Here is a 14952-nt window from a genome sequence, read left to right on the forward strand (position 1 = left end):
TAAATAAAAGCGTGGACAAAATGGAAAATTTCCCACGCCGTAGTAAAAATAACAACCAGGAAGGAACAAGGAAAGGTTGTGTGACCCTGAAACCAGCCATCTACAAGTACCCCAACAAAAGCCCGAAGGAAGAGGAGGCTTAAGCTATGTTTATTCAAACTACTCCCTTCCCCCCCCCCCCCCCAGCTTTCAAAATCAGAATCTGGTGGGTTCTCTTGTACCCTTTTTCAATGTAAGATTACACACACTTAAAGCTTTTCCTAATAGGATTTTGACAAAAAGAAGGAATAATATTTGCTTAGTGACACCAGTGCTCCAGGGACTGGGTCAGCTGTCTTCCCCTTAGAGGTTCTTTTGCTACTCCAAAAAATGTGAACTCCAAAGTGGGCCAAAATCTAAATGTTTGTTTGCACATGGCCATTACACCACAGTAGAAAATCCCACATTTAATGGTATGTGGTAGGCCATAGCCAAAATGCAGACACATTGAAAACACTGTATAAAGTTACTTTCATGGTATGTGTATGTGTTTATAGGAAACATAACTAAATTTTGTGCATAGACTTGAGTCCCTTCCCTGAGATATCTCATTGCATATATAAAGATATTCCAAAAGCCTGAAACACAAAACACATCTTGTCCCCAGTACACTAATAGAGGAGATATAATCTGGATTTCAATCGTTTTTTATAAGAACTTTGTAAAGGAAGCACTGTTTGACCTACTTCTCAGGCTATGGACTAAAACACTAGATATCTACCTAGCCCTGTTGTAGTAGAAACCTGCACCAGGGTTTCAAAAGCTTACAGCCCTGACTATCAGGTTGTTATAAGGTAGGTGCGGAATCTGTAGCAATAAGACATGATTAGCACGAGACATGCTGTTAAATCATGTAACAGGCAGACTGTGAGCAGTGATACAGGGTAAGTAAAGAAGGTGCAGAGGTCTTAGCATGGTCCAAGCACGAAGGAGCCAGGGAAAACTTGACCATGGCCTCATAGAATTGAGGGGAAAAGTGGAGAGAAATTTTAGGTGAGGTGGCCATCAGAGCAAATGCTCTTTCCTGTCACACTACAGGAAAGCAAGAAAGGAAATGCCCAATGATGCACAAGGAGAAGGGAAAAGTCACTTGGAGACCAAGGAACACTTGAAGTCAGGAACAACCACGCCAAAGCTTTGCAGTGGAGAAAGTCAGCTGGATAAGTCACAGTCTGGAGGTGAAGAAGACACTAGTGAATTTGGGGCTCAAATAAGTTACTCAAGCAGAAATGTACGGTAAGTTGAAAGTGTGGAGCACTGCTGTAAGAGAGTCCCCAGTGAAGGACACAGACTTAAACAGAGACGGGCAACAGTGACAATATGACACAGAAAACAAGGGCCAGGTGGTAGCAGCTGAGAACCTGAACATGTGAGGAGGCGAGCCCCTAGAATTATTAATTCAGCACAGGACTAGGAAATCAAAGAACTATTTCATTGCTATATATCAGAACACTCAAACTGGTATTTGATTGGTTTGGTTCAGAAAATAGGGAGAATTAAGGCTATCTGTGGCTCAGGTGTAACAGAGTGGTCCTTTCAGCCACACAGGCCACTTCATCTCCTAAACATGATGGGTCTCCACATTGATAGTGTCTTTTTCAGTAGATCGACGGAGGAAACCTGCAGCAGCCTGGAACAGTTACAAGCTCCCTGCATTTCTATCCACAGTCCACAATTCAGAGGTTTTACCTAGAGCGTGTTGGCCTCTTTCCTAAAGTACTCCTGGAGATGCGTCTACTCACAGTCCACATCACTTGACCATGACCGCCATGCCCAGGGTCAGGTCCTCCTTGCTGGTCTGAAGTTGCCTAACCTCACTGCCTTCCCAGCTGAAGTGCTATATGGTCCACACCCCGGCCCTCCTGACCATGTGGTCTACACCACCCGGTGTCAGGAGCTCTGAGTTGGGGAGGCTGACTTTTACCACCAGAATTCTTCACATCACACCATTTACCTTTCCATTTTCATTTCCCCTAACTCCCCCATGTTCTACGTCCCAAACCTCCTTTGTTTTCCTCGCCAGTGTATAAAATCTTTGTCCTATTTGCTTCTAAGCTCCATGCATATTTAGTATGGAACAAACAGTCTTGGCATCTTTTCCCATTTTTCAGACAACTGGAGCCGATCCAGACTTCAGAAGAAACGAATCATTTATTTAATCAGAAGAAACTGTGGCTGCCCCCACCCCTACCCCCATGCATGAGCCCAAGTCAATTTGCAATTAGTGCTAAGCTTGCACTTCTTCTAAAATGCTTTCCCCCTGTTCGGAGGTATGGCTTTAGCTACCCTTCCCGAAAAGTTCCCCATACTTTTCTGTAATCTCTATGCTTAAAGGACTGCCTAGGTCCTAAAGTAAGTCGCTTTACCATAAAGTTCACATCAGTTTCCAAGTCACCAACCAGTTACACTTTATTAGAAACTAAGTTCGGAGCACAAGTGTCCCTTTACGTTTTTCTCTATACTGTAAGACACACAGGGTCAGCAGGGAAGATGCTGTATTCACTCAGTTCTCTGTGCAAAGTAGAATGGAGCTGATAGTGGGTTTGAGGCAGCATCCCTATCAGTGTTGTGTCTTGCTTCCATAGACACAGCTGCCTAAACAATCACCGGCATTCAACACCCAACCTGGGATCTTACGAGAGTCTTCATTTATCAATGCCAAGACATGGTGAGGAGGCCTAAGTTACTGCTACTAACGGTATCACATATTAAGAAAACCTGCACACATCAAAGACATCAACAACAAAAATGGAATAAATGGTCTAGGAAAAATGATAATGCATTGTTCTATCGTTTTTAGAAAATGATTTGGTTCAATTAAAAAAAAAAAAGAAACCATTGGCCCTATTGTTGAAGTATACTTCCGGTTTATAAAGCACGGCATAGGGATCTACTACTTTATGGTTCCTGTGCTGTCTCCTTGACATCAACTCTTACATAACTTAAAACCAGCTGAGGAACAGTTTCCTTCTGTGGTCCTCTCCTCTGATACCTCAAGACAGAATCTGCTTTGTCCCCTTGTTCCGACGGCATATTTTTAGCTCCTTAGACTCTCCGGCGCTCTATCCACCTGCAATTATGCTGCAGAAGCATCAGGAGACGCCAAGGAAAGGCCAGCAGCAGACAGGAGAGCAAGAGGCCTGTTCATGGTCTTGACGGCTGCAGCAGGGCAGCGCATGCCTGGCAGAGTGCCCTGTCTCCAGCCAGGCCCGACAAACTCCCAAGAGCTGGACTTCCTTTCCGACCTCAGAGTGGGGCATGACTGCACTCTCCCTGAGTCCAGGAGGACAGGGCAGGAAGGGTGATAAGGACAAGGCATGATAGAGATGGCCTTTTACATGACCCTCGAGAGCCTGGAGGAACACCACCTATCACTCCGCCCTACTTCTCAAACAAAGCAAACCAAGGCCAAATGGTAGCTGCAGCTTCAGTTTGGAAACACAGCTCATTAGTTCTGAGAATGAGTAATGAATCCGGGCTTTCCCCAGGACTGGGGAAATGAGATGCTGTCAAGCAAGACATTTTGAAGGAATAGGCAACATTCTCCAGCAGAAGGCTCCACGCGGTTATGCAAAATTTCTTTTTGTGAAAGACCATTACTGTCCTAGGATACATGCAAAGTGCTGTTATGGGTAAGCATTCACTGCTCAGTACGATCTGATGTTTTTACTCCTTCCACAATGATCCTTGCTCTCGAAGGTACTTCTGGCTCCTTAGTTTAAATTAGTACTTTGTTACTTAGCTGCAATAATATAATTGCAATGGAATAAGACATTTGTATTCTATTCATCAACAGTAGCAGAAAACGCAAATTTACTTTGGAACCTGATGCACATGCATTCTTCTCTTAAGATGCAGGAAGTGGAGGTGTTCTTATTTCCAAAGGGAAACTGGTGAAGGATCTGCACCACAGAGCTTCAGGTGCTTATGAAAATAGAGGGACACTATCCCAGCAGGAACCCAGAGGTGACACATACTCAAGGCGAGGCTAGCTTGTTAATTACCTTCTGACAAATAATGTCAGCTGGTTTCTCTTATGGGATTGATGGGTCCCTAGCAGGCTTCTATGAAAGAGGAGTACTCTTAAAAAGGATCTACCCATCAGTTTTTCTTAAATTCATATTTTACTTCTCACATGCCAAGTCAAATTGTATCAAGAAAATGCTCTAACTTCATCTGCATGTAGGCATTCCAGAAGCACATGTGAATACTAAGAAAATGCCCAAGAGTTGAGCACTTAGTGGGTCTTATGTATTTATCTTATGCCCGTCTCCTGTAACACAACTTATATACTCCATGGCTATGATCAAGGAAGTCTGCAGCAGCTAAGGCCATACTCACGGTTGACAGAGCTTCACCAGGTCTTGATCAGTGGTGTTGGGGGGCAGGCCTCGGATGTAGAGGTTTGTCTTGCTCAGCTGATCCCATCCTGAGTTGCTACTGCTGCTACTGTTGTTATTACTGCTGGTGGTGCTGGGACTGGGAGGGGCCATGGGGTGCGCTGGGACCAGAGACTGCTGGAAGCAAACACCAGGGAGTGTGTCAGAGCAGAGGTAAGGGGTCAAGCGGCACTAGAGGCTGTGTGAGCCACAAAAACAAACCGACAAATAAAATAAAAAAGACACCGAGATTAAACCAAGACTAGCCTGAGCTACTGTGACGTAAAATTGAACTTGTAGGTGAAAAAAGACCTATTCATTTTAAGACAGAAACAAAAACCAAAAAACCCTTCTTTCAACATGAAATGAAAGAATTTTACTCAGCAATACCTCTACTGTGGATAAATTTATGGATAATCAATTTATTCACATATTTTAAAGAACACATCTCCTGAGACTCAAAATTAACTTGCATGAAGTCACATGATACTGTATCTTAATATACAGTAATTTAGAAATCACTAGGCTTTTGGAAAGGCTTCCAGATTCTGAAGACTATGTGAAAGTAGCTGATTATTTTATTTGGAATGCTCTTTAAAAAGAGACCACTCTTAATATGTAAGAAAGTTAGAGCTTCACCCAGAGCCTCAAACTTCTAAGCTAGATCTATGGCTTCATGGACACATCTGGACGAGATTCACCACCAGCTGCCTTTCACTCTGGCTGACCCTGTGAACTTTGACCTCTGTGAGAATGCTGTAGCTGTTGGAAACCTTCCCAGGAACACATCTGGCAAAGCCTGCAGCCAGGGGCTTCTCAGGTGTGGTTCTCCAGTCAGCAGCCACTTAGGAAGGGTGTGTGAAGTACACACACCAGATACTATTGCTCGGTGAGCTTGTGAAAGGAAACTCCAGCTCTCTGCCCCTCCACCCCATGCAAGACTTTTGAGGAAGTTTAAAGGGCTCAGTTTGAGGACAGTGCATGGGACCCAAACTGTGCTCCCAGCCAATGTGCAGCAGGGCAGGACTATTCTCCTTTCTTTCTTCTAAGTGATAAGCATAGTAAGCCAAGAGTAGCATTTACACAAAGAGTTTGAACACACAAACTTAAATACTTGCTAGACACTCAACAAAGATTTCAAATATTGATGCCAGGCATTTACTACTACAAAGATTAAGTAAGGCATATAGAAAAAAAACCTAAACTCCACAGCAGAAAATGCTAATGGTAGACATACACAATAAATATACTCTTATTTATCTTGCCAGCAATTTCGGATGCCCACTGTAGACTCCACGTTCTGCACCTAGTTTCTGCCACGGCACGCTAATTCTACATCTTACGCTGAGAACTCAGTGACTCTTTCTTCTAGTCCTTTACCTTCCTTGCTCTGTTCAGGGTCCATGCTAAGCTGTTGTGCAAATACTACTTCATCTAAAGAGACTCTTTAAGAAGGGGAGTTCCTGGAAGAATGAACAAATAGTGAGGAAATTCTACTTCCTAAGAGCTGAACTTGAAACTAGGACTATTGCTTAATCCAAATCCCCAACTGCCCTGCCTGAGATCACATCCTTCCCACCTATGTGATTCAAGCTTTCCACGGGCAAGTGAACTCACAGCCTGTCCGCACACCACTGGCTTTCCTCTAAGGACTAAAGGCACTGGTTTCTAGGTATTAAAAAAAAAAAAAAACCCACAAACTACTCAGCCCTGTCCCCTGCTCTGCCACAGGTGTTACACAAAGCTCTCTCAGTATCTCCATTTTTCCTACCCTCTCTTCTTCTCAGAGTTGGATTGAGGTATTAAGCCGCAGTCACTAGCCCCCATCTCCCAAGCCTCTGACTGAAAAGAGAGCTTGTAACCACTCATAGAAGTAGGTAAGCCTCAATTTTCTCTTAAATGTCATGTGATCAGTGCCTAAGATTCCATCTTAGAGCATAAGGTGATTGGTATTAACCACAGGGCAGAGGATGTTGGCTACTGAACGACACCAGGGATGTGTTGTGGGGTATTTGTATACTCTGTGGAGGTGTATTGCTGTTTGGCGTAATAAAAAGCTAAATGGCCAATAGCTCGGCAGGAAGAATAGGCAAGACTTCTGGGCCAAGACAGGAACTAGGGATGAATCTAGGCACACAGAGGAGCCATCAGGAGACACCGAGGAAGCAGGATGGGTGGTATGTGTCAGAATGTAGATTAAAAGAAATGGGTTAAAAGTTATCAGAGCTAGTTGAAAACAAGCCTAAGCTAAGGCCAAGCTTTCATAATTACTAAGTCTCCATGTCATTATTTATGAGCTGGCAGCCCAAAGAAGAATCCATCTACAGGGATGAAGGGCAGGCTGTAGTTCAGAGGTAGAGCACTTGCCTAACTTACAGAGCCCTGGGTAAAATAATTATGTGTCTCGCTAGGGATGGCACCTGGAGAAGCAGAAAAGAGCTGTGGCTTGGCCTCTCCCAGTTTCTCTGTGAGAACACAGCAGGGGCAAGCACATGTACCAGCAGCAGACATTCTAAAGACTGCATTCCAAGACCGGGTCCATCCAGCCCTGATCTTGTCTGGTTCTGATGAGGCATGCTGGGTGTGGACTTGTTCTGATCAGAAGAAACATCTGGGTTTTCATGAATTAGGGGACTCTTTGGAACTCAAAGTAGGTTTTCCTTATGTATCTACTGTTGATAGAAGGAAGAGACCCATGATCTGTACTTCTGAATTTATAATTGGTTTACTGTATGATGTCTGACAGCCGTCCATATTTACTGTACTAATACTTTCCCAGTGAGGGAAGCAGGTGAGGAACCCAGGTCTTCCTGTTGGGCTGCCTATTAGGATATGGGACCTCCCAGAGTTCAGATTCCAGGAAGGACAAGAGGGTCCCACATTCACACGAGGAGAACCATGAGGCTGGTGACTCCACTATAGCACAAAGTTCAAGTTAAATTTTACCTAAATATCAACACTTTCCAGAGCTAGTTGAACACAGACACAGAACGAAAAGATTTTCGTTGTTTAAAAAATAAGTATAGAAATCTTTAGATTAAAGATGAACTGTTTAAGCCGGGCGGTGGTGGCGCACGCCTTTAATCCCAGCACTTGGGAGGCAGAGCCAGGCGTATCTCTGTGAGTTCGAGGCCAGCCTGGGCTACAGAGTGAGATCCAGGAAAGGCGCAAAGCTACACAGAGAAACCCTGTCTCAAAAAACCAAAAAAAAAAAAAACAAAAAAAGATGAACTGTTTAGAACTCACTCAATCTGGTCTGGGTGTATTGGAATACAGCTTAGTAGGCATGAGCAAGGATCTGTGTTCAATCCCTGGTCTCATCCAAAAAACAAACAAGCAAAGCTCACGGAATCTAAAAATGTAACCTCCAATGAGAATAGTACACATGTTTAAAAGCCAAAAATCCAAGTACAATAGACCTTACCCCTGACTATTCAGAAAGGATTGACAATGGTCTAAGCAGTCTGAGTGCCATGCATAAAGAAGTGTCCATCTGCTAAGTGCTGCATGCTGTGTCCTGCTTTCTAGTGAACTCAATAAACAGACAGGTACAGTACTGTTCTCTCACTGCACAGACTAGGAAACTGTGTCTTAGGAGCATTTAAGTATTGCACAGTGACATCCAGGAAGTAGGTAGCAGGGCTGCATTTTGAACTGAGATGTGTCAGATACCCAAGTCAGAACCTTCAAACGCTCTAAGTAGCTTCCAAACACGTCCCGTCTCTTCAATGCACCATACTGCTTTGAGTTCCTGCGCCATCCTCCTAATTCTCAAATTCTTGCTATTTTGCAGTGTGACTCCACTATGCCAGAGTAAAAGGTGCCTGCGGGTTACTCTAATTAGCACCCAGTGAACTGGTGTAGGTAAAAACCCCATTAGCTTGAAAAGGAGGATTAAATAAATCCTCCTTTATAAATTGTTCCCTTAAAGAATGGATTCTGAGGGGGAGAGTAAACTCTCAGAGACAGCTTGGCATGCACATGACCTTAGGTTCAACTCCACACTGTGCAAGAAATGATGAACAGGAGTGAATCTTTGTTTTTTATGAAACAGGGTCTCACTATGTACGCCCAGGCTACCTCAAACTCATGACCACTGTGCCTCGTGGGCATTGGGACTGGAAGTGTGTACCACTACACCCAGCAGAAAGAAGGAATTTTGACAGGCACAACAGAAAACATTATGAGGTTCTTTTAAAAATTAAAAATAAGAGTCTAGCATGGTGAATCACATGCATAATCCCAGCACTTGGGAACCTGAGGCAGGAGGATAGGAAGTTTGAGAATAGCATGGCCTATATAGTGAGATTCAATAACAACAAAAACAATGCTATCATGTGACCCAATAATCCCGCTACATCTATAGAGGAAATGAAACCAATATGTCCAAGCAACATCTACACTTCCTTGATTACATCACCAGCTATTCATAAAAGCCAACACATGGTAACAAACTAAATGCCCATTAAATGATGAATGGGTGAAGAATGTTTACACATATATAGCAGAATTCTATCTAGCTACTAAAAATGACATTGCAGCATTTGCAACATCATAGATAGAACTAGAGGTTATATGATAAGTGAAGACACAGAAATGATGCTAACCCTAAATCAAACCCGAAACCGTCGATCTCGCAGAAGTTGTGAGCAGAATGATGACTACAGAGGCTGGGGAGGGTGGAGAGGAGGGGGCCGGGGAGGGTGGACAGGAGGGGGCTAGGGAGGGTAGAGAGGAGGGGACCGGGGAGGGTGAAGAGGAGGGGGCCGGGGAAAGGTGTATCACACAGTGCTAAGTCACAGGTAAACAGGAGGAAGAGGCTTTAGTGTGCTAGTCCACAGCAGCACGAGTATTGATAACATGAATGAATTGTACATGTCAAAGGGTGGAAAGGATTTTGAAAGTTTTCAACATGAAGAATCGATTTTTGAGGAGAGAGGTTTATCCTGATTTAAAAATTATAAAATGGGCAATGTATTGGAACGTCACACTATCCCATTAATATGTACCATTGTGTATTTTAAAGTACCAGTTAAAAGAATTTAACTGATAATTTAATAATAAAACAAATCATTGATCTGACAAGAAAATTTTAAAAATGAGAGCATGAATTCTACACATGCCTTCTGAAAGCTACCATGGAGTAATGATGAAATCTGGAGTCAGAATTTTAAGAATGCTTGACATGAAATCGGGTAAAATTAAACCTTCTCATGTAAACTGAAATAAAAATAAAACAGTGACGAGTCTTTCACTCCAGCTTCAGAACTGGTAAGTCCTAGTCACTATACTCAGTCACAGTGCGCGACTAGATGGCACAAATGGTAATTGACTAAAATGAACTAACATAAACTTAAAAGGGGTTTTTACCTGACTGTTTTGTCACTGATGTCCATTAACATCCCCCTAGGACAATCTCGAGCCTGCCTTGCATCTGAAAAGACCCCCTGTGCATGAAGCTCACAGTAGTTTAACCACAGTTTAATTAGGGACCCTGGCCACAGTTAGTGCTCATTCAGCCCCGAAGAGCCCAGTGTCTACCTCAGCCTTCTCTAGTTTTTCACTGGCTGAGGTTCTGTAACAGGTCCCAATTCTTGTCTCTCCATGGGTAGGGAAAACAAGGTAATAGCGTTTTCACGGTAATATTTATCTGGGCTTAATTTGTATCTTACTTAGGGTTTCTATTGCTGTGATAAACATGGTGATCAATGGCAACTTGGGCAGGAAAGGGTTGATTTCGTCTTATACCTTGTAGTCCATCATCCAGGGAAGTTAGGGCAGGAACTCAAGGCAGAAATTGATGCAGAGGCCAGTGAGCAACAGTTCTCAACCTGTGGATCGTGACCCCTGGGGGGGTCGGGGTTCAAATGACCCTTTCATAGAGATTGTCTAAGACCATCAGAAAACATAGATCTTTACATTATGATTTTTAACAGTAGCAAAATTACAGCCACGAAAATAATTTTATGGTTGGAGTCACCACAACATGAGGAACTGTATTAAAGGGTCGCAGCACTAGGAAGGTTGAGAACCACTGCCCTACACAAATGCTGCTGTCTTGCTCCTCCTGGTTTGGTCAGCCTTCTTTCTTCTACACCCCAGGAGTACCTGCCCAGGGGTGGCATGGCCCACAATAGGCTGGGACTTACCATATCAATCAGTAATTAAGGAAATGTCCTACAGACTTGCCTACAGGCCAATCTTAGAGAGGCATTTTCTCAATTAAGATGCCCTCTTCAAAGATAAGTTTAGGTTTGTGTTAAGTTGGCAAAACCAACTCGAATGATTTGCGTGCCAAAAACTGACAGAAAACTAAATCCGTGGAGAAGAACTAGGTGGTTGTAAAAGCAGATGGCTTTCTCTGCCTGCATGAGTAGATGGTATCAGCAGAATTTCGTGTTGGCACTCAGGAGGGCTTCCTATGTGGACGGCATTCTGGGGGGGCACTTTCTGCAGAGGCAGAAATGCCCACCTTGCCAGGAAGACCCTCTAGGAATTCTTCACTCACACAGGACTGGCAGCAGGCCAGAGATGACCAAGGTTCTGTCCCTGCATCCTATCCATCCCCAACAACAGCAGGTACATCTTCTGTATCAATGCAAGGCCAGAAGATCTTTACAGAAGCAAAATTAGCTATATGCGAACTAAAACCAATTAGTCACCATGTAATTGTTAGAGGAGGTAATTCAGCCAAGACCATTAAAATTAAAGACCTGCCATTGGAACTGTTTCATTTCCTTTCTATTACTAATAAGTCAAAGAATGCCTGTCCTCCTCCCATGGCCTTTACTTAGGAACCTCCCTAAGGATTCTAGTGTATTTTAAAGGGAAAAGAAACTAGAATGCACCTTTGAAGTTGCCCCCAATCTCTTTTAAGACTCCCATGTTGATACTCTAAGTCAGAATGCCCACCTTAAGAAGGTTATAATTCACCCCGTCAGTAGTACACACACACACACACACACTCCATCACTGCCACCCAAACATCAACTACTTCCCTTTTCTCTACTGTTCCTCAGAGCAGAGAGAGGTTATGGAACATGGGGAACCAGTTTACTGTCATGAAAAAGAGATAGGTAAGGTTACTACACAGGATGCTAGTGGACACATACTGGTTTACTTCCCTATCATTCTGGATGCAAAACAAGTCAACCTTAAGGGGACCAGCACGTGGGGGGGGGGGGGCCTCCAACAGGCTGATTCCATCCCATTTGGGATGTTGTCTTCCTCAGGGCTGGAAAACGCAGTGTTGGTGGAGGGAAGTGGAGGAGAACTGAGGAGATTGAACTGGAGTGCTAAGAATCTGCCCAGGAAGCTGCTGTTCTTACAGATAGATCAGAGCAGGATGACCCAAAGCACTGGCCAATGGATAGTGTCCCACTGGCCTGTGCCCGGGAAGTGAAGAAGTATCTATTAATCCTCCTCATCGTGTGGATATTATAGTTGTAAAACCCCCACCCCCACCACAGCCAATTAGGTGATGAAACCGGTTCTTCTGTCTTTGCTGTCCCTTGTTTGGAAATAAACCTGATAGTAGTCCCTCAAGATTATGAAAATAGGCAACTGATTATTAAGTATTTGTTGGTTGGATATAAGCTTGCCAAAGGAGAGGGGCAAATGTTATATTAGCCATTCAAATAAAACCTAAAAATAAAATCCTTTACTGGGGGATGGGGAGATGGCTCAGAGGTAAAGAGCATTTGCTGCTCTTGCAGAGGACTAGGTAGGTTGTTCCCAGAACCCAGGTGGTGGGTTCCAACTGTCATTATAATTCCCGGGGATCTGACACCCTCTTTTGGCCTTGGTGAGTACGAGGCATGCATATAGTACAAATAAATACACTTAGGCAAACTACACATACAAAATAAATACATCTGTAAAAAATTATCCAGTGGGCTTCACAATCAATTCCCCAAGACATTTATCAAAGCCAATCCCTGCAGGTAAACTACATCTCTACCCTGAAACCTCTTTACTTTTGGGTCAAGGGTAAAGTATCATGCTCTTGGGATTCAGAAAACTAAACGTAAGAGTTGCAGTGTTAAATACAGTATGATTGGGCGAATACACAGACCTCATGGTAGATGTGTGAAGCAGTTTAAACAGAGGAAAGTCCTTAGGGATTAAACAACTGGACAATCATGAGGTGGTGACTGGAGAGGGTAAGAGAAGAATCCAGAGTACACATCAATAACCCATGGTAGGAAACATACATTACCCACAATGCATGGTTCTGGAGGCCAAGTTTTCTTGGATCCATCCAAGAAACTATATTCCCTGTCATGTAGTCTCTACACTTTGTCTGAGACGTCATGTCTCTACACTATGATGGCAGGTCTACAGGACCACATACAAACAGCCTAATGGTTTTGCTCTTTCCAATGGCTCTCCCAAGGACTGCCACCATTACCCAGGTTGTTCAACAAGAACTCCAGGCCAGTAAATATGGCAGGTCTCTTGTATTCTGCATTCCTCCTTATTATTTTATTATTACATATTTATATAAACATACTTATTATTTATAAGTGTGTGTGAGAGAAGACGCAGTACAAAAGAGTTAAAGACCAACATGAAGACAGTTACCAAGCAGACGCTCGATTTTAGGCACTTACAGAAAACAGAAGGGCTCAGAAAGAAAACGAGGACTGAAGACAATAGGTTCAAAACATCTCTGCCAGAGGAAAACGGATGAGGAGGGAAAGCATCTTGACAGCGGGCGGGCCTCTAACCTTACCCACCCTTCACGGCATCACAAGCCACGGTGCGGGATGTGTTACTGAAAACAGAGTTCAATCAAGGAAGGACAAGGGAAGAGAGAGCTTGATGGAAAGGCATCACAGAAGGTGGGTAAATGAGTAGGCTGCATGGTAAGCACCAGTCACAGCACCCTGGATGGTATGGGTACAGGAGAAAACCAGCCAGAAGAGAAGAAGGACCATCACACAAGACTGCCGGTGACAGTCCGGTCTTTGCCTTCTACTGCTATGGTAAACACTGTGACCAAAAGCAACTTGGGGCAGGGGATTGGTTTATTTGCCTTACACTTCTAGGGCACAGTCTACCACCGAGGGAAGTCTGGGCAGGAACTCAAGGCAGGAACTGATAGAGAGGCCACAGAGAAACAGGGATGCTACTGCTTACTGGCTTGCTCGGCATGCTTTCTTACACAACTCAGGACCACCTGTCCAGGGATGGCATTGCCCACAGTGGACTGGGCCTCCCACATCAATCCTTAGTCAAGAAAATACCCCCCCATCAGATCGGCCTACAGGCCTATAGGCCTGTAGATTATAGGCCGATCTGATGGAGGTATTCAACTGAAGTCCCCTCTTTCTAGATGACCCTGACCTGTGTTAAGTTGACAAAAACTAAATCGGCCAACAACCCAATCTGTCTGGTTTTCAGGAAGCTTTGATAGCACGATGGGGAGGGAGACCTGCAAAGGCTGAGGAAGAACCTAGAACGCATGTTGGAGCCCATGATGTCACAGGTCCCAAAGTCTCCCAGGAACACCATTATTGCCCTAAGATTAAGAGGGTTGCTTGTGAGGAATATCAAACTAGTCACACACTTCCATCCTCAATGGGAAGACAAGACTTTCGGGCAGGAAAATCAAAACCACAATCTGCCTTGGCCAGGAAGAAGAATGCACACATCTTTGGACAGCTTGGTTGCTCAGTTGCTTGAAAATTCTACAGCTGGCTCATATTCCTTGCCAGCGCCAGCTAAAGCACACCGAGACAGAAGGCAGTAAGCTGCTGCCAGAAAGACACACAGACAAACGAGCGACAGAGTGAAAGAGGAGACCCCAACTGCAGTGTCTGTCCAACCTGGGCAGCTAAGTGGAGCAGACACCACACAGCAGCCATGGTGGCCCACATCCTGGGGCCAGCACTACGCTTCTGGGTGATCCCCGATGATTTAGAGGGAATGGCCCCCAAAACAAGCTAAACTAAAGTGAGAATGGGCTGAAAGAAACAAGCTGACATTTGGAGCCTGGAACTGGCGTAAGGACACAGACAAAATAGTACTTACAACCCAAATCGCCTGGCTAGCTCAGCTACAACGGGACTCCATGTTCCTTAGCAGCCTGGCACTCTGGAGTTGCGTATATGAAAGTGACACTTTGAGTTCTGTTCACTTGCAGCAGCTCCAAGATCACCTTAAAAGAAAACTCAAGACAAAGCAAATGGCACCTACAAGCAAGCAGCTCTTAGGACATGGTAAACAAACCCTTGCTAAACTCAGGTGCGAGAACAAGGCCATCCGTGGGATTCTGAACACAGGTGCGCAGTGTTTTCCTCCTTCTGAGCCAGCCCCAAATGTGGAATTTCCAGGCCAAAGGAATTCTCTGCATGTGAGGGGCACAAGAGCAAAGGCTTCCTTCCTCTCCTTTCTACTGAAAACAAACCCAAGGAACTTCTGGGGAAGCGAAATTGCTGCTTCTGCAGCCAAGGTTCTGAGCACCCCTGCTGCGCTTTGGGGAGTCAGGGATTTCAGGACTAACCACCCACACTCCCAGTTGTTCCCCAAA

General features: G+C 44.3%; 1 protein-coding gene across 13 annotated transcripts in view; it reads right to left on the reverse strand.

The window, feature by feature from the left end:
- Rbms1 (RNA binding motif single stranded interacting protein 1) overlaps positions 1 to 14952 on the reverse strand; it is a 219632-nt gene that overhangs the window by 88390 nt on the left and 116290 nt on the right. For 10 of the 13 annotated variants that reach the window (XM_059260539.1, XM_059260528.1, XM_059260531.1 and 7 more), the window contains one exon: positions 4381 to 4556. In XM_059260539.1, the coding sequence (XP_059116522.1) occupies positions 4381 to 4556 (176 nt within the window). The remainder of the gene's footprint in view (positions 1 to 4380; positions 4557 to 14952) is intronic. The other 3 variants (XM_059260529.1, XM_059260541.1, XM_059260535.1) reach the window with 1 other exon arrangement.

Source organism: Peromyscus eremicus, chromosome 4 (assembly GCF_949786415.1).
Source record: "Peromyscus eremicus chromosome 4, PerEre_H2_v1, whole genome shotgun sequence".
Taxonomy (NCBI): Eukaryota; Metazoa; Chordata; class Mammalia; order Rodentia; family Cricetidae; genus Peromyscus; species Peromyscus eremicus.